General features: G+C 39.4%; 3 protein-coding genes across 9 annotated transcripts in view; 1 reads left to right on the top strand and 2 right to left on the bottom strand.

The window, feature by feature from the left end:
• LOC116843329 overlaps positions 1 to 15,252 on the bottom strand; it is a 257,646-nt gene extending 242,394 nt beyond the window's left edge. The window contains exon 1 of one of the 2 annotated variants that reach the window (XM_032813685.1): positions 14,085 to 15,252. In XM_032813685.1, the coding sequence (XP_032669576.1) occupies positions 14,085 to 14,276 (192 nt within the window). In that variant the 5' untranslated portion in view covers positions 14,277 to 15,252. The remainder of the gene's footprint in view (positions 1 to 14,084) is intronic. The other variant, XM_032813684.1, reaches the window with a different exon arrangement.
• A 2,197-nt stretch (positions 15,253 to 17,449) lies between these two features.
• Positions 17,450 to 20,388, top strand: LOC116843337 (suppressor of cytokine signaling 4-like). 2 transcript variants are annotated; one of them, XM_032813701.1, is made up of 4 exons: positions 17,450 to 17,975; positions 18,456 to 18,955; positions 19,423 to 19,666; positions 19,773 to 20,388. In XM_032813701.1, exons 1-4 carry the CDS (start codon positions 17,673 to 17,675, stop codon positions 19,815 to 19,817), a joined length of 1,092 nt encoding a protein of 363 aa, XP_032669592.1. In that variant the 5' UTR covers positions 17,450 to 17,672; the 3' UTR covers positions 19,818 to 20,388. The 2 variants fall into 2 exon arrangements, with proteins under 2 accessions (XP_032669592.1, XP_032669591.1); XM_032813700.1 differs by having other exon boundaries at positions 17,451 to 17,975; positions 19,423 to 20,388.
• Positions 20,285 to 25,216, bottom strand: LOC116843333 (ubiquinone biosynthesis protein COQ9, mitochondrial-like). Of its 5 annotated transcripts, none has more exons than XM_032813695.1 (6): positions 24,364 to 24,850; positions 24,073 to 24,308; positions 21,605 to 21,802; positions 20,993 to 21,336; positions 20,665 to 20,892; positions 20,285 to 20,568 (listed from the first exon to the last, which is right to left on the bottom strand). In XM_032813695.1, exons 2-6 carry the CDS (start codon positions 24,110 to 24,112, stop codon positions 20,533 to 20,535), a joined length of 846 nt encoding a protein of 281 aa, XP_032669586.1. In that variant the 5' UTR covers positions 24,113 to 24,308; positions 24,364 to 24,850; the 3' UTR covers positions 20,285 to 20,532. The 5 variants fall into 5 exon arrangements, 4 of the variants coding, with proteins under 4 accessions (XP_032669586.1, XP_032669585.1, XP_032669584.1 ...); XM_032813693.1 differs by having other exon boundaries at positions 20,324 to 20,568; positions 24,073 to 24,207; positions 24,364 to 24,867; XM_032813694.1 differs by lacking the exon at positions 24,073 to 24,308 and having other exon boundaries at positions 24,364 to 24,837.
• Between the last annotated feature and the right edge of the window lie 128 nt (positions 25,217 to 25,344).

The raw sequence follows: 25,344 nt of genomic DNA, 5'->3' as shown, positions 1-25,344 counted from the left end.
GCAGAATGCAGCCGTGGATGCACTGCTAAAGTCTGCGGCAGAGGCGGAATAGCGAGTACACGGGGAAACTACGCGAGCCTCGAAGCGTCGCGGACAGAAGTTCCAGATGCCAGAGAGCCAATTTTTCGCTCGCCCACGCAAAATCGTAAGTTATAACGACGGCGTGTTACGCGAACGCCATGCGGATAACAATTGAGTCTCTTAGAAACCGATCGACTCCATTTTTCGCAATTTCTTAATTTCGAACAGTCAAGCATTAATCGAATACTCTAATATTGAAATTAGCTTATTAGAGACGTTCATAAAACGTTCTTATTGAATAAAATTACTTGATTAATTTTACTTTTGTTCTCAGCTGTATCTACTCCTTTAACAAAAATAACTCTGATACTAATCTTCCGTAAATAATTCAGAAAATAATATAATTCTATATGTAATAATAATTCCAATACTAATTGCCAGGAAACAAACAATCCTTCGATTAAAAATGTCCGTGAAGTAATTACGGTTTAATTGGTTTTACAAAAATGCGATTGGTAGATTTTCAAGAAGCCTTCGTATGTTATCCACCTTGAAATCGGCAATGCAGGGCATTAATTGTATGTGATCAGACGTGTTCGATTAACGCAAGATCGCACCTGATTGTTAGACGCACGACGATAGTCTCTTTCTCTCTCAATGAAAGCTCCAACAATAACGAACGCTGTGGTTGACATTTCCGAGGCGCGCTTTCATTATGCTGCACGGAACGGAAACATGTGGCGCATAAAGATCACCGACTGCAAGTATCGTTGCGCTACATTATTCCGCTGGAATGCTCACGGAATAACAAGAGAAACCAGGCAAGGACTCGGAATCTACAACTCTATCGCGCATCGTTCGCGAAATACGATCGACACGACAGATCTATTCGAATCAGAACGAAATTATATCTGACGGATGCGCACGGACAGCGAAAAAATCGCCTTGTGACAGAAAAACGCGCACGCACGACGATCGCGCGGCTGTCGGCATTGCAAAATTATTAATGCACGCACGGCGTGTGCGGAATCCTGCCTATCTCTATCCACCTATCTATCTCTCCGTCTCTCTTTCGCGTGTATCAAACGACACTCTCCGTCATCGAGAGACAATGCGACGATGCGCACAGGTACCTCCTCACGTATATATCACTCGCGTTTTCTCGCGTGTGACGTTTGACCACTGTAAACGCTTTCAGTGAACATCGCACGACTTCAAGGCTCCTCTGCCCATTCCATTTTCTCTTTCTTTCTCGGTCTATCTATCTATCTTTCTCTCTTTCTCCCGGTTTCTCTCGCGACTACTCTTTCCCAACGCGATTCCCACCTTTCCCGCGTCTGCATTACACCTGTGCACGCCTCATTGACCATTTCCCGTGGCCTCTTTTTTCGACGTTTTTATTCCCCGACTAATCTTTATCTCCCAAGTGCGCGTGCGAAGCTCACTCTCACGATAAATCAAACATGCATATGCATGCAAAGTGCGAAACCTGTTGTTGCTAAAAGCAACAACGGGTTCTTTTTTTTTTCTAAGCGCTCCCCTCCCGCTCGTTCCGCATATTCGTGCCTGTCATGCGCCACACCGGAAATTTATCGAATTCCATTACGATGGAGTAAGAGAGAGTCGGGTTTGAAGTCTTTACGATTAAAGATAACACGAGTGTAATTCAACGATATGGCGCGCGTCGGCAATTGACACGGATATCAATTATATTTTTGTTTTCGGGTGGAATTTCATGTTGAATGACGGCGGAATGTTGTCCGGCTCTACTATATTATTCGACGATTTTTACGATCGTTTACGAGCGAAAAGTATTCCGATAGAGAGACTCGCCGAGAGACATATGAGCGAGGTATTAAGAGATTTTTACCACTTTTCTCTCTTCCCCGCAGCCGCTAATCCGAAAACGACGAGGGGAATTTCTACGATCGGACGTTACGTTCAACGAGCGAGCGTAGATAGACGAGGGAGATAAATAATTCGCCGTAAGAGAGGGGGGGGGCGGAATAAACGAACCCCGCCGATCCTCCATTGGAATCTAAGGAATCCCGACGCAGAGCCGAGTGGTCCCTCGCGCGCGCGCGCGATTCTATCTTACAATAAATATCTTAGCACGCACCCGGTTTTTCTCAATTATTTCAGTCACTATGCGCTGCTTACGTAACCACGTGTGTACCTAACTAACCGCGATCTTACGATCCTAATGAGCCTCGTCTCCTTTGACACGTTTTGCTCTCCGATCGACACATCCTTTAACACGTTCAGAGAAAAACAATCTACAAAATAACAAATATTTGATAGGTACCCATAACATATTTACATATTTACTTCAATCTGAACTATTTTATTATTTAGACCTCCTAAAATAATTCCACACTAATCTAAACTCAAAATCGATGAAACACTTTGAGACCTTCTCTTATCAGTGTAGGAAGGACACAGATAGACGTTTCGTCCATTTCTTTAAAATTTTCAGAATTCCTCGCATCCTCAAGATTACATCCAAATATAATGAATGTCGATTTGTTTTTATATCGCGTCATAATGAGGCATTTTTTAGGAGCTAACGCAGAATTCGATTTTTCGATCGCGAAATGCGAGAAAATAAACTTGATGCGCTCTAGTGTTGAACACGCGAGAGCGACAAACTACGAAAAGTCCTACGACGGAATTCGTGACGCATACGTGCCACATGGAGCGTGAAAGTGTACGAATACGAGCGCGCCCGCGTCTGTACTCACGTGCATGTGTGAGTGAGAGATTATAGTATATTATCTGCATGGGGGCGTACATATTAGGCGTAAAAGTCCGTTGGGAAATAATACTTCCAATAGAAATTTGCTTTCGCGAGGAGATGCGAAGAGAAAAAGAGAGAGAGAGGAAAAGAAAGAGAGGAGGACGAAGAAGAAGCAAAGATTCGCCCTGAAAGTACCGTTTCCAATTTGTCGTCGCATTTGTCAGACGGAGATAAAAAGTGTATTACACCCGCCTGTGATTTACGGCGAATGAGCCTAGTAATAACGGTGCGCGCGCACGGACTGCGAAAAGAGCATTTTTCACCTTTCCTGTTCTTCTTATCGAGATCTCTTTATAACGAACGACGTCCAGCTTTGTCTTCAAGGCGATTTTTTTTTTATTGACAAATGATTACGACAATGTGGTTATTTAAAGAAAAAATAGAGACAAATCAAGAACAAATAAATGAACAAAATAAAAATCTGCGAATGAAAACAAAACTGAGATGTTTTTTGTCATATACAGGATGAATAGCTAACATTAGATTGTAAAGTGTCTTGCTTTCTTATATTCAAGGAAAATGTGAATAAATCGTGCGTTTGGAAGAAATAAACATTGTAATCAGCCAACGCTTCCAACCATACAATTTATTCCTCATACATTTTCCTCCAAAATATAAAAAGCAACAGAAATATTTTAGAATCTAATGTTCAGATGACTCACTCTGTAAATATTCAGTGAAATATTCTCTTCAAGAGACTATAAAATGTAAAATTTGTCCTTAAACTAATAGATATTACTAAAGATTTCGAAGTACTTTTTTGATGAAAATAGTTCGATTCCCCTCCTATACAAAATACCACAATCTCAATGAGTTCAGTTTGCCAGTCTGAACATGCTCGATCGAATCAGTTTCTAATCGCGAGTTGAAGTCCGTCACGCTTTACTTTCTCTTTTTTCCATGAAAACTCTCATTATCACATTATACGCGCATAGCGAGAGCAACGCATCACTGTCGCATTCCTTTTTCGCGCGCGACAAGTAACGCGTTGAGTAACCCCAATCGTGCCAAGAACGAGAGACAATTAATCGTGTGTAAGATGGAAAACGCAACTGGCGTGCACGCAGGAATGCGCGTGATGTGCGTAACATCGGCAATTAGGGTCGTGATTGCACTCTACATGGGCGATCACGAGGATCAAATTAGCATCAAGAGCAGAAAGGTGTACACACAGAAACGATAGACGTATTTGCCGATCGGGAGGAGACAGACAACAAGTCCAGAGCGTCTTTTACGTAACTTAATTCTCGCCTCCGTTGGGAAGCAGCGCTCGCAGAGCTTCCTCCGTGAAGAGTAATATATACGTGCAATGAGTGCAATGTCGATATCCTCGGAAACGTACTTCTTAGAGCACGATAATGTGCCAGGAATGTTTGTGCTGGCGCCATAGCGAGAAGTCTAATCTTGGTAAATGCAAAAACATAACAAACCTAAAATCTTATATATTTATTTAATCTATTTATCCAAGTGCGCGTGTCTTACAAGTTATCAACGTTTATTGTAATCGATTCCGCTATCGAATATTATAAAACTTTAAATTCAAATTTCCTCAAAGACACCACACGGTACTAGTCGCCTTTTATGTTAATTTTAAACATTCCTCATATGCACATATAAGTAACAAGCATATTTTTCCACATAAAATAACTGAATTTAATTGAAACTTAAATATTAAGAGAAAAAATATCTGAAAAATACAGATTCATTCTCCTTCTGTTATTTAAATAGAATAAACAATTGCTGTCATGAAAAATGATGATTTGAAGAAAATATATTGTTCAACAAATATATATTTTACATTAATAAAAAGAAAAATACTTTATATTGGTACAAGTAAATATATTACTAATAACCACCGTGAAAAAATATTTTTTACTTCTTATACATTTTTTCTCTCAGAACAATAATAAAATTAGAAATTGAAAAACAACTCTATTTTCGCAAATAAAAATTCTATCTCGAACTTCTACAAATGCTCCCAAATGCGTGGAGATCCCGTTCCGAATTTTTTTCTATAATTTATCCCAAATAAGAATGTTGGTAGTTTCGATAATCATGTCATTAATTATGAAGGGTATTATCAGCGTCCGATCAGGCGATTGATAGTTACCTCTAATCCTCAATCACTGAATCAGACTTGTCGCTCGAGATGCATAAGTGCGCGCAAGGTGCATTTATGCACGTGCAAGGCCTACGTCGCAGCGCGTTCACCACCGTTATTATGCACCGCCGTTAGTATACCACGCTCACGAGATTAAAAATTTCTGCCAGCGCACAAATCGCGGAAAGGAGTTCAATCGCCTCATTGTTAACGGCGACTGGAAAGGGCCAAATAGGAAGTGATTGAATTGATTTATGACTTCAACGCGGCTCGCCGTGCTTCACGAGAACCTGTCTTGATTGTTTCGTGCCGAAAGAGATCAGGATAGAAGCTAATTTTTGGACACGCTTAAGAATCTCAATAAGCTCGAACGAAATATAGAACGTGCGAACGGAAAGCGAAGTCGAAGCATTCACGACGTGGATCATTCGGGCGGAACAATCTTAGGAAGACAACGCTCGCTACAAAACGCTTCGCGCCTGAATAAAATCGTGGTGATTTCATTGGTACCGTTGTCGTCTTTTTCACGTGTGACGTAAGCTCACGGTGAAAGCATCGCCTCAGGAAAAAAGTTTGGTATTTGTAACTGTGTGTAATAATCACATAGAAAAATAATTATCGTAGATTATGGTCAAAAGAGCTGTATTTTTTACTAAATTCTGCTATAATGTTAGCGAAAATAACTTTATTATGCACGTTACTACTATCATTTTCGTGTTGAAACAACCAAAAAAAATTGTGTGTGCGTAGGACCGAAAATAACTACAATTTTAATTAGATCTAGGGTACAGCGGGGTAAATTGAATAGCGGGGGAATTTCGATAATATTAAGCGTTTGCGACAATTTCAGAAAAATATGAGACGCCTTGTTTAATGTTCGAGATTAGCATGCTATGTATTCATATTTTTATGCTATATATCATAATTTTCTGAAATTGTCGCAAACACTTAATATTATCCAAATTCCCCCGCTATTCAATTTACCACGCTGTACCCTACCTTGTTTTTCCTTAGTGCGACATGCGCGCCAGTGGTTCACTGAAAATGTCGCATCGTGAATAGGTTTGTTGAATTGCTTGTACTATTCACACTTTTACACCTAATGTCCGTTGCACACTAGTGCACCCCAAACAACACAAATTTTCCAAAATACGTTCTTAGGACGCTTTTAGGACGTCATCAGAATATTTTTACGACGTCCTTTGAAGGAGTGAGCTGTCTAAAAATAGCTAATAACTAACAAGTTTATTCGCATTAATTGAACTTTTTACACTTTCACACTTAGTGCACATTAATTCTTTAGAGGTTCTAAAAATGACGTCATGATTTCCGTTCGTGTTACGAGTGTAAATGCAATTCTGATACACTTTTATACTTGGTTCCAAGCACGAGTGAAAAGTGTACAGAATTGCATTTACACTCGTAACATGAATAGAAAACATGATGTCATTTTTAGAACCTCTAAAGAATTAATGTACACTAAGTGTGAAAGTATAAAAAGTTCAATTAATGCGAATAAACTTGTTGGATATTAGCTATTTTCAGACAGCTTACACCTTCAAAGGACGTCCTAAAAATATTTTGATGACGTCTCTCCGTGTTAAAAGCGTCTTCAGAACGTATTTTGGAAAATTTGTGTTGTTTGGGGTGCACTAGTGTGCAACGGACATTAGGTGTAAAAATGTGAATAGTACAAGCAACTCGAACAAACCTAATATTCCGCCACGACGACACGCTGCGCGCTATTGAACTGTTAAGTTCTCTAACCGCGCGACCCACTTTTCCTGCCTAAAATTGCCCGGAAGTGCGAGAACGTGCCCGATATCGCGGTTACCTAAGAGCCCATTAAATTCGTAACGACTCCGGACGAGAGTGGCGAGTAGAGCGAGCGAGAGCGCATTGCGCCAAGTGTGAGGAATTTCTAAGGAGTCCGGGGTCGCGTTCGGGGAAATCAGGATTTTTATCGAACGCCATTATCCACCGTTCGCACTCCGCGAGCCATTTACTGTGCATTTCTCGAATCACCGCATCGTAATTACGGGACATTAGCCGCACGCGCGGCATGCACAGACAACAAACGCACTACGTTGCTTCGAAAGATCGATCCTGGCCGAAAAAGAAAGAACGAAAAAAAAAAACGAAATACCCACGTTAACACACCAAGATGACCGTACAGGCTAGACTACGTTATCTATACGTCTCTCCTAATAGGAAAATTATCGAGAAAAATGCGCCGACTACCTTTATTAGTTATCGTAATCGATTACCGATATATTTTCGAGAACTTCACAATAAAATTCGACCTTTCATCGCCTACATTTTAGGCTCGGAGGACCGTCGGAATTTCGGTTCAGATAATGAACGGTGTCCTTGCTTGGTGTCCTTTGGTCGTTTAGCATCCCGGGAAAAAACGGTTTAGCGTCCCGAACGTTATGACACCGGTCATAACATCTTCGGTAAACATAGACTCGAGTAGAGAGATACTATTTATTAAGGGGAAGGATTCCGCATTAATGAAACGGCTCGACGAAAAAATAGCCGAGGCAAGCTATCGCGGTGGCTTTTACTTGGAGATATTTTCTCGTGATAATGGATCATTATTTTTACGACAGGATGACCGAACAGAGCAATGTGTGTCGGCTCAAAAACACAAACACCGCTCCCCGAAAAATATTTTATTGACGTTGTGGATCGTATTGACGTTTCTTAAATTTCAAATAATTATTTATACAGAAATTAATAGTTATTAGTATAATTATATATCTCACCTATATGTGTGATACATAATTATACTACTTATTATTATGTATTGATATATAATTATATGTTAATATATAATCGACGATATAATCAATTATGTTAATACATAACTGATTACGTATATCAACATATATCGATATATTATTCAATAATTACCTAATAATTACATCAGGGAGAAAGGATGAGAAAAGTGATCTTGGTAAGTCTTGGTGAATGAAGTCTATTGATAACATCTCGCTCTCTTAGTGATAAAATCAATTAACCAATGATACGTAATTTTTTTCCGAGAAGCCCGACATTAACGTCATCGCGACTCAACGTCATCCCGACGCACTCTTTGTCTCGACTCCCAGCGTTGACTCATGTGAGTCTGTAATGAGACTCTAGACTTCGTCTAGAGACGCACACGCGAGAGCGCACGAAGATGCGCGTGTACGGTAATTGATAGGTGCGTGACGAGCCCGAGACTCAATGAAGCAAAAATAATCACGCCGCGATAAATGCAGATGCTAATCTAATTCGTGCACTCTCTCTTTCTCTCTCCCCTCCTTCCTCCCATTAATTACGAATTATACCCCCGGGCTATTTGCATCGTGCGATCAAATAATCGTATAATTTACATACGCGGCGAACTTTATCTCCGCTCAAATCTAACTTAATAATCCCCTTTTCTCAATGTTTAAGTTGCTTCATTAATATGTCGAACAGTCAAGTTGGACTGTGCGTGCTGGCGCTCGCGAAAAATCCTTCGGAAGTCGTGATAGCCTTTGACTGAGCCCTTAATCCGATTAATATCGATATCAGGATGGACCCGCTGTTCTGGACCACGATAACGCGTGTTCAAGATCGCGCGTGCAGCAAAAAACGCGCTAATAATTTCCGACCGGCCTCGCGAGTGCTCCGTCGGCGAAAGGTTTTCCCACGTCGCACGTAATTTACTTGTCAGCGCGAACGAAATAATACGATATTAACCGGATCGAGGAGACTGGGAAGATGCTTGTGTGTCGCGTCGCTTCCTCCCCGGCATACGTGTGCCGCTTAATAAACAAGTATGTAATGAGCGAGAATCGAACTTGTCGGATAACCAGCGATGATAACTGCAATCATCGCGACCTTCGAGCATTCTAATCGCGATACCGTAAAACGCGAACGTCGTGTGGCGAGCATTACTTTCTCCGCTCTATCAATAATAATAATAATAATAATAATAATAATAATAATAATAACTGACTTTAATATAATGAAAAAGTATAAATATCTTATATATATATAAAATGGAGCATAATTAACCAAGAATTGAAATTTTAAACCTACTTTCGACTTTAATATTCCGCTTAATGACTACTTTGGAACTTTTAAACCTGTACTGAAGTCCTTTTTTGAACTCACAAGTAATACTTTATGTGTTTTCTGCCATTTAGTAGCAATAAGGAGAATTTTAGTTTCCATGTGTATTATACACATATTGATCAATTATGTTGAATATACAAATGTTAGAAATTTGCAGGTCGAAAGTAGACTTAAAATTTCTCGGAATCGTTCTTCCAACTTTTTCGAAAGTAGAAAAAGAGAGGAAAAATATTGCTGCAAATACTGTAACTGATATTTTTCGGAGATGAGTGCGGAAACGGAAAACACACATACCCTCATGTTTTATACCCCAGTACTTCAAGATACCTTCGCAGATGGTCACAAAGATTATACGGAGATTTACGAGCGCGTTTTAACATTCTCACCATCACGGGCGAGACCACGAGATTTTGTCACGGACGACATTCTAGTTATTGCGCAGCGCGCGCAAAGTGGTGTGCATTTCACATGGAGGCGCGAGACCAGATTCATTCGCGTAAAAAGCCGCGCATGATCGTTCACTTTCGCGATATCGCTCCCAACCGCGTTACGTAAGAGAAAATTCACAACTTAACGGAAAAGCAGAAAGGCAGAAGCCAATCAGATCTCACGCCAGTAGAAAAGCAGAAACTGTCGATTGGACACAAGCATGAGTTCTGATTGGTTTCTGTCCTTCTGCTTTCCGCTTTTTCTTCAAGATGTGAATTTTTCCTAAAAAAAGAGGGGCTCTGCAATCTCCAGAAGAATTCGAAATCTTTGTCTCTCTCACTCGGAAAATACATGTATCGCGTTGCAATTCTGTCGAGGAAGGAGCGAGTTCCCATTTTCGCGCGCGTCGGGTAATAATTCTACATTATGCCGTATTACAGCCGAAGTAAAATCTTGGATTCGTCAGCGCGAAGATAAAAATAAATGTTTACGATGCACGGGCCGATAAGGGAAACGGCGAGAGGAAACGTAACAAATGATTTCTCGCGCAGCCAGCTCGTGCATACCTATATGCGTACGTACGTAGGCATTATCGGTCGTAATTACGATGTAAATCACGCATACTACTTATCGCGCGATCGTCGAGGGATCACTGAAAGCTCGTCAGCGCGCAACGGTTCGTTCGCGGTATTAACAATATTATCGATTACCGTTCTACCGTTTTGTGTCGCGCACGACCGCACAGCAAAAAGAGAGAGAGAGAGAGAGAGAGAGAGAGAGAAGGAAGGGGCAGAGAAAGAGAGAGAGAAGAGCCTGCTTTAACCCTCCGCGCTTGAATATCGGCATTTAACTGACCGCGGACTTTAACTCTTTCGCACGAATGTGTTGTCAGCACATATACTTATAGCTGCATCGCGATTACCCGTGCGTTACTTGGAGTTACGGGCGGCATTACAAAACGGTAATCCACTTCGATACGCGCAAATAACCGCGTATATAATCGCGATACCGTTAACTTTTCTCTCTATTATTTGCATTACCACTGAACAATTGTTAGCCAATTGTCGCGAATGATTGCGATTTGTATCAACTTGAATCAAGTTCAGCACGGGGACTTATTCTGCTGATATGCATTAAAAAAATCAGATAAAAAGAACCAAGTTTCACGGTTAGGCAAATTCTGGTTGCATTAACTGCAACCGAGGGAGATTAAAGAAAATTTATATTAAATTAATGACCTAACATAGGAATTTAAATTGTACACAAAAAAATATTCTATTGCTGAGAAAAACAGTAATCGAATGTAAAAAGTTAATGAAACTTAAACGTACACTAAGGAAAAATACTTGAAAATTTATTTTGTAAGATATAAAATTTATTTCTGTGTAATAGAGTTTATTTCTGTGAAATTAAACTTTTGTCCCACACACATATATAAATTTTTAAGTATTTTTTCTCAGTGTAGTTGTATGTAAGATATAAGTGTCAACTAAAAAGAATTATTTAATTGCAAAGTATGAATAAATCAGTCGATAGATACAACCAACAATATGCCGTATCAGTTTCATAATCGTCTCATATCGAACTGTATTTTAAGCTTCTTTCGCACAATCAAAAGATCAAAAAACAGAAAAATTTGTCTGACTAATCGATTTTGCTCTGATCTTTTGCTTTAATCGACATTTTTTATAAGTTATCTCTAACAATTTCCGCCTCGTTCTCTTTTTTTTAAGAAAAGAAAATCAACATTCATTAATTACTACGTGTCGATTGCGCACTAATCGCACTAAGCATCGAGTCAGTTTTACATTCGCTTCGACCCACGCCGTCCCAGTTCGAGCCGGGAACGCGGATCGGTAGATCGCGACGGAGTGTAAGAAGGCAAAAAGAAGATAGGTCGGTAGCCACTTTGCGGGCGATAGAAAGCACACGGGCCATCGATCACGCTTTCTTTCTTACGACCGATTACGTGTAAAAAGACATCGAGGTTCAACGAACGACACCGTACATTCACATGAGGAGGCACGCGGATGCGACGACGCCGACGCACTTCTTTCCCCCCTCGAGAGAAATTGAGCATGTATCCGCGGCACTTCCTTCATTGTAATCGCCGCGGAAACGCAAGAGACGACGGCGCGTATTGGGAAGCTGGAGATTTATTTCCCCGCTTTGATGGCTAGATAAAACGGCTACCTCGCGTGAATCACGAGGAGCAGGTGTGAAAACGATGCTACACGGCGTATTAATCCGCGTATATCCTCGCGCACTTTTCATCCGCGTCACGCGAAATAATCCCACCGAGTTCGTTCAGAAAATCCCGTGAGAGCGCGTGTTCGATATTCCATTTTTTTTTATGAAAATATTTATGTGCGAACAAAAAAATGCGGTCATCCTCTCTTTTTCTCTACATTTTTCTACATCCTCGTTCGTGACATCCGTGTTACTTCGCAACAATACCGATATTGTCGTTTGCAAGCGACTTGCAGTGACGAATTTTTCAACACGGCAACCTCTGACAATGCGCGCACGAAAGCGGCGCGAATCAGCGAACCGCGAGATAAGAGTGAGACACGCGCGCGGAGAGTTTCCCTTTACGGCAAGCATTAAATACCGAAGGTAACACCTCTTACTCTCATACATTGTGTGTAGCGTTTATAAGAGAGTACGTATGCACGTGCCGGTACATTAATCGCCGAAGTCTATAACGCGTTTCGATTTCTCTGCCTTGGAATTTGCACCGGCTTCCTGATACAAATTTATTCGAGTTTCTTCGCGATGACGACGGCGACAAGCGTAAAATCGCGCGACAGTGTTCACCTGCTGACCCCGCGAAGAACGTACTTCCGATCGATTCTATTTATAAATTATATCGAAAACATACTTTCCTACACACACGGTTTGCGGCTGATACAAACAATGGAATAAGATTTGGTTTAAAGATTGTCAAAGATTGTCAAATCAAAGAGATTTTGAACAGAGAGATAAAATCATAAATGATAAAAAAAATATCATATCAAAGTATCATATTAAATATAATTTTTAAACATGTACCTTAATTAATTAATTTACTTATTTCTTGACGAAATTCGAGATGGAATTGAATTGTTTTTTAGATTGAGAAAAAATATCTTAAAAATTTATTTGTGGGATTTATTTGAATAAACTTATTGTGAATTTTATTGTGAATAAACTTCGTAAATAAATTTCATAAATAAATTTTCAAGTATTTTTTCTCAGTGTATCATTGTTTTATACACAGAGAGAATATTACAATTTCCTTTCATACACTAAGAGGAAAAATATCTAAAAAATAAAAAAATACTTATTCGATGGATATTAACAATATATTTATTTATACTAATATAAAGTGTTTTTCGAATAAAATACACATTTTTTTGAAACCTTAGTTTCTCATGAAAAGGATTACTTATTGTATTTAGATAAAAGAATTTAGATTTAAATAAATATGTTATTACTTTATTTATATCTACTAAATATTTTTATATTTTTAGGTATTTTCTCTCTAAGTGTACAAATTCTTTTCAATTTTACTATGTTTCTCTAATAATGTAGGAATAGTGTCAGTAAGATCCGTCTTGTGAAAGAACATAGTAAATTATACTAGAAACATACATTATAAATATATAAATTTTTTTAGTAATCTATTTTAATTTATATAAGAAACATAAATATGAAATGAAAAAATAGTCAATTACTTCAGAATGTTAATTTATCTTTCGATTAGAAAATTCCATAGTAATTTTTATTATAAAATTCTCTCTGTGTAATAAACATCTTGTACAATCAAATACAATTATAATGTAAAAATTATTTGGTTATCTGGAGAGCTTTCGAAACAGATTATCTTGCGAAAAATTAGTAATAATTCACATCTATTATTATATAATCACTATTATATATATAGATGCTCTCTTTGGCTCATTAGTCGAATGTTAAACCTTGTCTATATTATCAGGCTGATTTTAAAATTTTTATACATAAATTTATTTTAATATTGTTAATTATTAATGCTGACATCAATCCTCAAATGTTAATATATGGTTTAATCTTCACTTTATATATTTCGAATGGAATATTCCTCGCTGCAAGACGTAATGTTTTGATTCACGATAGTTTACTTGTCAATACTGCCATTCTTATCATGACTTTTTGCAATACTTATCGTCGCGACTAACTAACGCGATCATTTGATTTTGTAAGAACCAACAATCTATCTTTCAAATCAGTCAAATAAGTCAATAGCGAAATTAAAGTATGCGATGCAGAAATAAATTATATCTACATAATTTTTTTTTCATAACATTTACTTCAATCAATTAATTTATTAATTTCGGTAAATTTTGAATTCGAAAACAAATGAATTTCTTCTTATCTTGTAGTAAATATCTCGTAATAAAGTATATAATATCGTAATAACAAAATTGTTCAATTCTCTGTTCAATTTACTCATTGTTCAATTTTCTGATTTTTTAACGAGACTAGAATACGAACGAGTCGACGTTAACACGCGAATCTCGCGAGTTCTCTGATTATGGACAAGGTTCAACGTTCTGGAGCTCGTCGAGCACGAATTTGATAAAACAAGAGGTAGCAATATTCACTCACCGTAAGCTGCGTCTTGTCAGGTGCGATCGCCGTGATCTCGACTGGTCTCGGCTCCGGCGGGTTCGCTCTGCTGAGGATCGCAGCCGGCATTTTCGCGACGATGGACAGCCTCCTGGTGAGCCGTCTGCCCAATTCTGCACGTCGGCGCGCCCTGACGCGGGAGCCGGTGCCCTTGTAGCCCCCGAATTCCATTCTCGTTGTCGCCAGCGCCGTAGACGAATCTCCTTTTCATTAACAACTACGGTTAATGGCGACTTGAGTCGTTGTTCCTTCGTTGTCGTCGTCGTCAATGTCGTTCTGGCTGTCACGTAACCGTGATCGCACAAACCGAGCGAAAATCCATGCCGGGCAGCGAGATTTCGTGACGAGATCGCGAATTTACTGTCCCTCGCGACGTTATTCACCACTTTCTCGTTCACACGAGCCATCGTAACGTTCCACAATAACCGCCATTTATATCACTTGCCGGCCGCATCAGTCTGAAGTTTTGCATAATCGGCACATCGAGCTCACCGAAAATCACCGAGTCGATACGACGACTCGAGTGTCTCTTCACTTGCCGAGAATCACTGCACCGTTTCCGCGACGATTAGTCTCAGGATAACAGACGCGAATAACAGCCTCCGGGCGAAAAAAATTTCGCCAAATCGGCCGGGCAGTACGATCTAGCAACGGTACGACGTCAGCGCGCGACGTAAACACCGACTGGATGCTGGAGACACACTCACACGCGCGAACGTGCTTACCCTACAGCGCGCGCTGGTGGGGAGAGGACGAAGCGCGTGAAGGGCGCCACGAGGCTTGTGTGTGTACGCCGCGCTTGCCTACTACGTGTGTGTGTGTGTGTGTACTACACCTGCGACGCGAAAGCACTGCACGACTTTAGACTGAGTGCGCGCGCACGAAGGCGCCAATTCTCTTCTCCACTCACTCTGTCTCTCACTCTTTCTCTCTCTCTCTCTTTCTTTACCTGTCCGTTTCTCTCCGTTCTGCTTCTTACCGAGGACTCAAAAATCGAAGCGCGGAAAGGAGAGCAGCCGACTGATTCTCGCCGACGATCGGCCGCCCGCTCGTTCAGTCTGCCTGACGCGCTTCGACTGAAATTGAATCGCGGCAGCCTCCTACTACGTGGTCCGTCGCCGCGCACTCCGCGTGCCGACCACCACTAACCGTCGCCGACGTCGAAGCCGCGCCTCTCCTCGCCGCCCGCCCGTCACGCTGAGACGCCGCGCCGATGGTAAACAAAACCGTTCGTGATCGTCCTCGCGGAATATTAGAGCCGGCGATACAAAGACGACACAGCCGAGACACACTCACTAATGATGCAACGTCCATCTTGCCAATGACTGACACCGGATTGACGGGCCTTCGATAATCGAAGGATGCACTCGATATCGAATCAATACTTCAACTTCAACTTTAACATTTAGCTCCAGTGCTGGGATTCTATAACTCGTTATTGGAGTTAACGACAGTTTCGTTATCATTACGCAGCTTTTCTACGGTATACAAAAGTTGCGCAACGATAACGAAACTATCGTTAACTCCAATAACGAGTTACAGAATAGGCTTTTCTAAGGCCCAGTTGCATCAACGTTATTTTGGTTTTAAGTGACACTTAAATATATGTCTATCTTTATTTATATAAAAAGAAAGTGCAACTAGACCTAAGAGTTATGCCCCAACGCCATTATTTCGATTTATGATATATTTCGAGAGTAAAGTCTTGGAAAATTTCAAAGCACGTTCAAAAAAATCACAAGGTCCGAACTGTTCGAACACGTCTTGTCGTGACGGCGGTTAGGCCGGGACTTATCGAATCAATACATACAGGGGCGCTTATTGTGAGCGACTTCACATTTCTCGATCTCGCGTTTAATCGAGGTCGTGTTTCATTTTTACTGCCATTACTGAAAATCTATAGTTTTCGTCACGTATACTATAGATTTTCAGTACTGGCAATAAAAATAGAGCATGGCCCGAAACTCAATTTTTCTAGGTTAGAGATGTTTACGAATACCGAGCGAAGTAATTACAATGAGGGCGAATCGAATTAAGCTTGACTCTCCACGGAATACAATGTTTGCCGCCATAAGAGATCGCACATGGAGCGTTCGACTGATTGATCAGCCGTAATTAATGCGACCTAATTTGTACTTACAGATAATATTATAGTCGATAGAAACATCCCAACGACGGCGCAAGACGTTGTCATTGTAGTCCCGGATGCCTATGAATAAATAATAAAATAAATTCTCGTAAAATTTATAATTTATAACTAATAAACTTATAACTTATAACTAGTAAATAAAACTTATACTGAAAGAGAAAAAAATGATTGATTTAACTAAAATTATGTTTTTGGCTCTAACTATATTTTTTAGTTGTGCTAACACGAAAATGATAGTAATAACATGCATATAAGAGGTCTGTTCTTTCGCTCTGCACTGCTATACTGATGCAATAAGTTAGAATGAGACAAATATATATTTGTTTGATTCTAACTTATTGCACCAGTGCAATAGTGCAGAGCAAAAGAACAAACCTAAAAATAACATATAAATTATTATCACTAACATTAGTACAATTTAATTTAAAAAATGCTTTTCTTGACCATAATTTATACTAATTACCTATTTGATTACACAATTACAAATATCAAATATCTTTTTCTTAGTAGAAAGCGTATTTTTACAGAATGATCGCATTAAACGTTTCTATCGATTGCATGAAGTCGTATTTTACCTGGTATGTCGTTGCAGGTTTTGTCGAACGACTGATCTTTCACTAATAATCAAGTTGTTTCTTTGTTATGATAAAGTTGTTAACTCTACGACGAGTTAGGGACTTGATCTCAATTATCAGAAGTTACGAGGATATCTGATCAGCTCGTTCGTATACATCTCCCGTAGCAGAGATAGACCTAACAAAACACATTTAACTGATAATGATAACTCGTAACTCAAATTTCCGGAGTAGTGCGTCATTTGGGCCCATATTCAATTACTGATATAAGCTTAATTAATTTATGAAACGTTTCTTCCAAAAGATCGAGCAACGTACTTTTTACGAAATGCTAATCTAATGCGACCGGCGCATTACAATATTAGATTTAATCGAGAAAAATTTAGACGTCATGGATTCTGAATGTCTAATTCGAAGCAAAAATTGATTGAGTAACTTCTAATTACAAAATGCGTTATTATACGTACGTTATTTGATCTCACAATCAATCGAAAAGAAGATCTATTCTCTCGACGGTTCCGTCTGACATTGCTCGGAATAAAAAGAATCTTTCCGTTTGAAAGTTGGTCGAGGCGCATTCTGTCGGGCATTCCGGGTACTACAATGCGGCGTGGAAAACGGCGACATCTTTCACTGGTGCGGCCGACGTGACGAGTTTTGACAGTCCGCGTGACTCAAGTTTTGAGATAATTCCCGGAGTTCTGATACCGTTGTTTACGCGGAAGATCAGCCGTATGAGAGTTAATGGCGCGTGCAGGTGGGACGAAAAGAACGATAGCGGGTGTGACAATTGCGCGGGATTTGCAACTACCGTTCTAAGAAAACGCGCTGCCACGTTCGAACATGATAAATCAGAACGCGGACGAAGCGATTGCGAATGCCACGGCTGCGGAGCGACAAAAATCAAGACATGGAATAAGTGAAAGACTCTCGACGTTTATTTGGCGACGTGAGGCACTGCGAGAGATGCACTCGCGACAAGAATGCAAGAGGGAGGACGACGTCGACGCGACGCATGATATCGCCAGGGCACAGGTGGAACACAAGTTCAAAAGCACCACGGCCAACGGCAGGATGTCGTTCGATTTCTTCAGAAATATCAAAAAGTACTTGCAAACCAAGAATCTTTGCAGGTCCAAGCAAAAGGTACGTAAACCTAGGGCTTTGTTTTAGATGATTTAAACCTGGCAATTTGATTCTAAGTTTGGTTTTTTGTTATATGAACATCGTGTATAACATAGTTTCAGATAATCAAAAAGGCACATTTAATGTTTACTATAGATCTGTTCTTTTTAGCTGAACAAATACTGAATTTCATTGTTGATTCCTCCAAAGCTTCACTCCAAAAGCAAAAAGTTAGTTTAGCTGAAAAGTACAGAATTTATGTATCCAAAATAGTTTCTAGGTTTGTTCTTTTTAGTTGAACAATATGTATATAACCTAAAACAAAGGGAAAAGGAATAAAATTCTAGTGCAATACTAATCCAGTTAAGAAGAACAGACTTTATTTTGCATCATATTCTCTTTTCCTAACTTTAGTCTGATCTACCACCTTATTTTATACCCAAAACAATTGTCGCTATCGTGTTCACTTACAATTATTACCTATCTGTTGCTTCTTTTCAGAACAAAGAAGCAGAGGCAACGAGTCTTTTTTATGTTACAAATCAGAATGCTGTTGTATCCACAGTTGACCCTGTCGTAGAGCTTAATGATTCTTGTCAGGAACAAGACCACTCGAGCAGCCAACAGAAAGTCTCGTCAAACCGACAATCCTGTGGGTCTGACACAAGTCCTGATGTGGTTCCTGCAGAACAGCAGGACGAAGTTACATGTGATATCACTAGCGACATTAGTGATGTAATAATAGAGCGACCTGGTTGTTCCGATCCAATATATGAAGTTCCTAATGCAATAGCAGATGTACCTTGCGACGCGGTCGAAACGACTGAAAGTAAAGCAGAATTAAGCAACGAGAGTAAAGTCAAAGCGAGTCTCGCAGAGGAGCTACTCAACTTGAGCAAATATGGATGGTATTGGGGCCCCATATCAGCGGATCAAGCCGATGCCCAGCTCATATCCGAGCCTGATGGTGCCTTCTTAGTTCGAGACTCGTCTGATGACAGGTGAGTGGTGTACACGATAATCTAAATCAACAAACGCACTTTGATCGATATAGATTGTTTCCTAGCAAAAAGACACAAATAGACACAAATATCGGACAATGAAGCACACTGTTTATTAAAATATTACTTCTTTGGTTCTCAATGCAGATGATGGTTTGAGCATTACAGTTAAACATGATTTATGTTTTATCACACTTTTTGTAAGATAGAAGGATTTGTATATATAGTCAAAGATTTGATTATAATAATTTAAAAAATTGAGTTATGTGTATCGTTGTACAGTAAATATAACTTACTATATATATATATATATATATATATATATATATATATATATATATATATATATATATGTCATGTTGTAGAAACATTGTGTCAAACGTTGTATCACTTTGTATTGCTCGTGTGTCTCACATTGTGTCTCTCATTAGAAAGCAACCATAATTATGTCTCGCAATTATTCACAGGTATGTCTTAACGCTCAGCTTTAAGTCGTCCGGGAAGATGCTGCACGCGCGCATGGAACACAGCGGCGGCCTGTTCTCGCTATGTAACCAACGCGAGAACGAGGGTTTCTCCTCGGTGGCTGCCTTGATCAATCACTCGATGAACTTCAGCCAGTCGGCAGTGTTTTGTTACTCGAGACCGCGGTACCCTGGATATCCGTCGTTTCCAGTTAGATTAACGAAACCAGTGAGCAGGTTCACGCAAGTAAAAAGTTTGCAGTATCTATGCCGCTTCGTCATTCGTCAAAACATTAGTCTGGATAACATACACAAGTTATTTCTGCCGGAAACTGTAAAATTGTACATTTTAGAGTCGCATTATTGGACTTAATGGACGAAGTGGACAAAAAGTATGAGAGACGGATGACGAAATTATTTTGATCAAGTGCCGTTTTAGGGAAAATGAGACGAATATTGGCAGCTGAAATTGACCGCGCAATTGCAGCTGCCAGCGCGATATTATACTGGGTTACAGATATTTTCATTCGACTCACGACATATCTTTATATTGCGAGAAAGCGTGAGGAACTGATATATCGCGTTTGCCTATTTTCCCTGCGTATTGTTATATACATGTGTCATTTTTATTGAATCAAAAAAATATATATTTTATATTTAGCGTAAGTTCGAGATAATTCGCGCTAAATTACCTATAAAGTATTGCGCACAGAATCTGGCTTTTCGCCTATTCGACGATACTGTAACGAGGCCTAATTATGAATTTTTACATAAAGCTGACGTCGATTATACAAATTGTGACAATATCGCAGGGTAAACAAATACGTTGTTTAATTCATTGTTGAACGTTATTAACTGCGTAATCGATGATTTATATCTTTATATTTTGCATGAAGAGATAATGTAGGTTCGTCGGAATTTATTTTACTGTACAGGTTTTTGTTAAAATATATATTGTGCAAAGTGAAATTAGCGCTACATTTACTATATTTTTTTTATCAATTTTTCTGGATGAGATCAAATAGAAAAAAACTTCTCTTATTGGAAAGTGCTTTAATTTTATCTCTCTATAGATATCCATATCTTTCTTTTCTCTAAGCACACATCTGCTACTTATCTATTCCAGTTTAATCCAAGTATATTGCGGGCCTAGAATAGAGATGGAAGAATAATTACACGTACAGATGTAATATTTAATGGGCACAGTTGCGAGAAATAAAAACAAAATTGTCGTATTTTATTTACCGTTATAAAAACAGCAGTGGCTGTTTCCGTTACGCGATTCATAGTCTGATCTGGTGACGCAATGTCGGCTGGAGTGCAAAATGTATCGTATATTTGTAAGGCTTGTTCTATTCGTCTATCCAAAAACAGCCAAGTCTCTTTATGGTCCTCGCTGATGTCTTGCAACATGTACAATTCGGTGGTTTTGTAGATGGTCGCCAACATCATCCTCCTGACGTACCAGTTAAACTAATCGAGAAGTGATACAATCAAGCTTTTAGATTAATGTGTCCAAATCATCTCTGTTATGACTCACTCTATGTAAACATCAGTAAACATAACAACTTACGTCGACGGATCTGTCGCCAGCGTAGTAACAAATATCATCGACTAGAGTCAGTAGATTCGCTAACGCGATGGGCGCGTTCGGCGGCAGGCTCATGATCGCTAACGCTTGCGGCCACGTTTTCTTATACGGTGTCAGCATCCTCAGCCGCGTCTCCACTGCGTCGCGAGCCTGCTGTACCGGCTTCTTCCGCGGCTTCGACGGGTCATCCTGAATAGCCAGTACCTGTTTCTTTAGCATCTCGTTCAATTTGCGGTTGCACGAGGAGTAGAAATGATGAACTAGAGCTGCACCGCCGCCCGGGAACAGTCCATGAGTCACACCCGGGTATCCAATCGACTCAGCACCTATAATATTTATTTCATTTATATAATTTGGTTATATATAAATATCTAGCAATAGTAGATATCACTAGATATATATCTGGCAATAATAAAAATTGCTAGAACTTGGCAATTGTTAGATTTATTAAGTTTTATTAGGTATCAATTTTATTAGATTTAAAGCTAAATTATTTTTATTTTATTTAAAAATGATGTTAATATTTCTATTTATAGATGTAAAGAGAAAAATCATACATGCAACGAGAGGAAACAAGAAAAATATCTAAATTACCAGCAGTGATAGCTTGTTTGCTCCAACCCAACTCTGAGACAAATATCAAAGACGCGTCGAGTATCTTTGTTTTGATATTTTTTTCATACTCCTCGTCGCTTTCTTCACGAGCGGTGTGTTGCGACTCCGCTTTTTTGTTAATATCATTTTCAAACTGATCGGCCAGCAAAGCCCTAGAAGTCCATAAACGTCTAAAACCTAGTAAAATCAATATCTACTTTTAAAGTCATCTATATTGGATGCAGAGAAACAGGTAGGTATAACGGAAGAGTTAATAATTTATTAATTTTTATCACACAGAATGAAGCACAGATGACTACTGAGAAAAACGTACGATAAAAAAAAGAATAGTTTATTAAGTATTAATTTATCAGTCAATTTCACAAGTTCACTATAAGCTTTTAGACACACATGACACACCGTGTAACGATAAAATTTTATCAGCAAAGTGTTTGTACAATTATCCGTATCTTCATGGCCGATTTCACTTCTACTCAAGTAGTACATTCGCTCGCTTGTTCAATTCCGTATTCACTCACGCATTCGTTGACTCTGATAAGAATGCTTTCCATCACATCCAGTCCGTTTATTGCCTGATTGCAGAACGCAATTTTCTCCGCGATTGGCATAACTGGCAATTGTTTACCGCCGACGGTCAATGTCACCATCGCGTTGACCTTTTCTATTTCGCCCGTAGAATAGCCCTTCCTTTGTCGTTCCAAGTCCTTCGCCTTCACTCTCCAATGTGTCTTGCACAAATCGATTCCGTCCCTTAACGGCTTCAGATAGTCGCTTTGGATCGTGTCCCTCATATTCCAAATGCCGGTTTCATTGCGCTTATCTCGGATGAACAAAAATCGCAACAAGTTGAGCGCAGTTATCACCTCGTCCGATATCTCCACGAGATCTGACGAACTACCATGTGGCAAGTTGCAAATCTTCTTCAACATTATTTTCATATTTTTGCCGAAGAAATGGGGATTTCGAGGAGTCGAATCAAGGCACTCGATGATGGAGGCTTTGAACATTCCCGTGATCAGGCTCAGCACGCCGGAATGCTCGTTGATCTCGTACAAGTGCGAAATCACTGAATACCTAGCTTCTATGTCAAATATCTTGATGTATTCCTGAAAAACACATCTCGCCTTCTTGCGGTTTGTATCGATGTCACAATAAATCATTATTCTGATAATCAGCTGAAATAGATCCTTATATATCCTCAGTCCCAACACATCTGAAGATACAGAGCGAGGATAAATACGCTTTATCACGTTCTCCATGAAGATCAATCCATTTGAGATTAAAATTTCCTGTTTCTTGTTGAACAAAACTTTGAAAAGGTACAAGCATGTTTCGAGAATGTAGTGAGAACTGTAAACCTGTGGTACGCTTTTCCAAAATATTTCTTCAGTAATTATATGAAAATAAAAATTAGCATAGGCCAAGTCTGACATGTTATCACTTAACTCGAACAGCACACTGCGTATATTGTCTTCAGAATATTCACTTTGCACTCTGTCATGGGTAATGTTTCTACTACAATTGCTAACTATGTTTAAATAGTACAATATATCTCCAGTAAGATTCAATGCTAATGTCATGATTTTTTCTAAGAGTTTCTTGTACATAACTGTTTCAACGACACTTCTGCTCAAGTAGCAAAAGGGTTTTCCACACAAAGTGATAGTAAGACTCAGAAGATGATCCCCAAATAGACAAGTTTCTTCAAGCTTAGAATTCATATCTGCTGCTTCTTCAACCAACGGTCCCAAGAACAATGTAATTGTTTCCAATACATTTATGATTCTGCAACTGGTTGCTTCTTGATCAACTTCACTGGGTATAGGCAAATCTTCAATATAGGACTTGATTGTACTGACAGACCATTCGATAACATTGGTTTTGTTCTTTCCTTTCATCATACATATTCCTAATGGCTCTAAGAGAGCACAGAACTTGACATCATTGTCTAAACACTCTATATACTGCAAGAACTCCAATACAGTTTCCATAGGATTGTATGCCTCTGCTATAGTGTTCAATACAGCCTTACAGCACTCAAACAGTTCTTGCTCAGACTGTGCGTTGAATTCTGTGAGGTATTCACTGGCGATGCGCACAATCTCACTTAAAGCATCCTCAATGAGTTCATTGTTCTCTGCTGCAAAGAGCTCCACGATTTCCTCGGTTTTACGGTCCTCTAGGAGGCTGATGAAACGTGTTACGAATGTCTGCGACATCTTTTCTAACAAAGAAAGTTACCACGTACATACATACATGCAAACATCACGCATTGTTATTATTGTACATAATGATCTCTTCGTTTGAGGTTAAGATTCCAACCAAACTTGCGGATACATCTTCGTTGTATCGAAAATGATAATACAAAGATTTCTAACTATTAGTTTTTCATTCTCACTGCCAAAGAATACTCGTAAGTGAAATTTAACAATAATAAAATCGTTTACTGCAATCGACGAATATTTTTCTTTCTTGATCCACCTTCATGCAGTCACTTCGTGAAAAAAATACGAGATATGCATCTTCCTTTTTCTGTTCCTTTTTAGATACTTTGTCTGAATTTTCACGGAAATTTCCACAGCCTGGGAATTAGTTGATGCAAGCGTGAAAAAGCACGCAGACCAAAGTCGATATCGACGTCATGCGTTTGATGATAAACTTGCACATTCAGCACGCGCGACGACTGCAAGAAGTGAAAGTGAAACGCGTCTACGAACTGGTTATTAAGATTCGCTTACCGGCCGTCGACAGTCTGCTCCGCATCAAGCGAATCGAATTCAACATCGCCATAGCTTTGGTTTTCGTTAAATCTTAATCAACATGTACTTCTGCACGAGCCGCATGTATACGTGTCAGCATGTTACTGCCTTGCAATGCGTATTGGGAACTCGAGTTTCCTTCTTACTTTATGCTACACGGAAACATGCTACATAGGAGCTAAGTGTTTTGCACTACATTACTAGCAGTTTTGTCAATATTCGTATAATTTCCTTTCAGAGTGTTTTTTTCTGCTGAATGTAATTAATAGTTATGTTCAGCAAAAAAAGTACTTTGTGTTGTGCTGCCAGTGTAAAGCACTTTATTCGTAAATTTTCTGCTGAACGACACTTAGCGGTTTATGCTTTTTCAACATATTTACTACAACATATTTACCTCTAGCATATTGAAAGTCTTTTGAAAAAAAATAACGACCACAGTAAACCTTAACGACCTTAGTAAACATATTGGAAAAGCGCAAACCGTTGGTAGCTCAGCAGAAAATCTTACAATTTTAAAGCTGCAATTTTTAAGCTGCCAGCGCAGCGCTTATTAGCGTGCGTTCGAAAACTCTATCCGGATGCACTCGCTGCATTGGAGTGAGAAAGATACAGGAGGGAGATAAAGAGAGAGGAGAAGTACCCGAGTAGAGTTTTCGAACGCGCCTCTAAAGGTGCGTTCGAGGAGCTCGCTATTAGTGCTATTCGGCACAGGCGTTTTTTTCGTTTCGTGACCACGATAGCGTTTGGTTGGTTAGTTTGGTCCACTTAACGCTCGCAACGCCTTGAGCAACGAAAAGACACCTCACTACCGTGTCATTCTATCCTTGTATATCTAATAGCGTGTTCGACTGGCCTTGGGTTAATCGCTCCGAGAGCGATTAATGACGTCATAACCCAGTAAACATGCATGTCTAAAAGATGTTGAAAAGATATCTAAAAGATATCTTATGCAACATTTTG

This window comes from Odontomachus brunneus, unplaced genomic scaffold (genome assembly GCF_010583005.1).
Source record: "Odontomachus brunneus isolate Ranch 3 - 2012 unplaced genomic scaffold, Obru_v1 Obru_scaffold_031, whole genome shotgun sequence".
NCBI lineage: Eukaryota > Metazoa > Arthropoda > Insecta > Hymenoptera > Formicidae > Odontomachus > Odontomachus brunneus.
The sequence above is the reverse complement of the archived record's forward strand: the minus strand, read 5'-3'. Positions and strand labels throughout refer to the sequence as shown.

Excerpts from the sequence above, each read along its gene's own strand:
- LOC116843333 (XM_032813692.1), bottom strand. The coding sequence starts at position 23,844 with ATGTCGCAGACATTCGTAACACGTTTCATCAGCCTCCTAGAGGACCGT.
- LOC116843337 (XM_032813700.1), top strand. The coding sequence starts at position 17,673 with ATGATAAATCAGAACGCGGACGAAGCGATTGCGAATGCCACGGCTGCG. Across the intron at positions 17,976-18,455 it reads TTTGCAGGTCCAAGCAAAAG|AACAAAGAAGCAGAGGCAAC; the intron begins GTACGTAAACCT and ends GCTTCTTTTCAG. Across the intron at positions 18,956-19,422 it reads CGAGACTCGTCTGATGACAG|GTATGTCTTAACGCTCAGCT; the intron begins GTGAGTGGTGTA and ends AATTATTCACAG.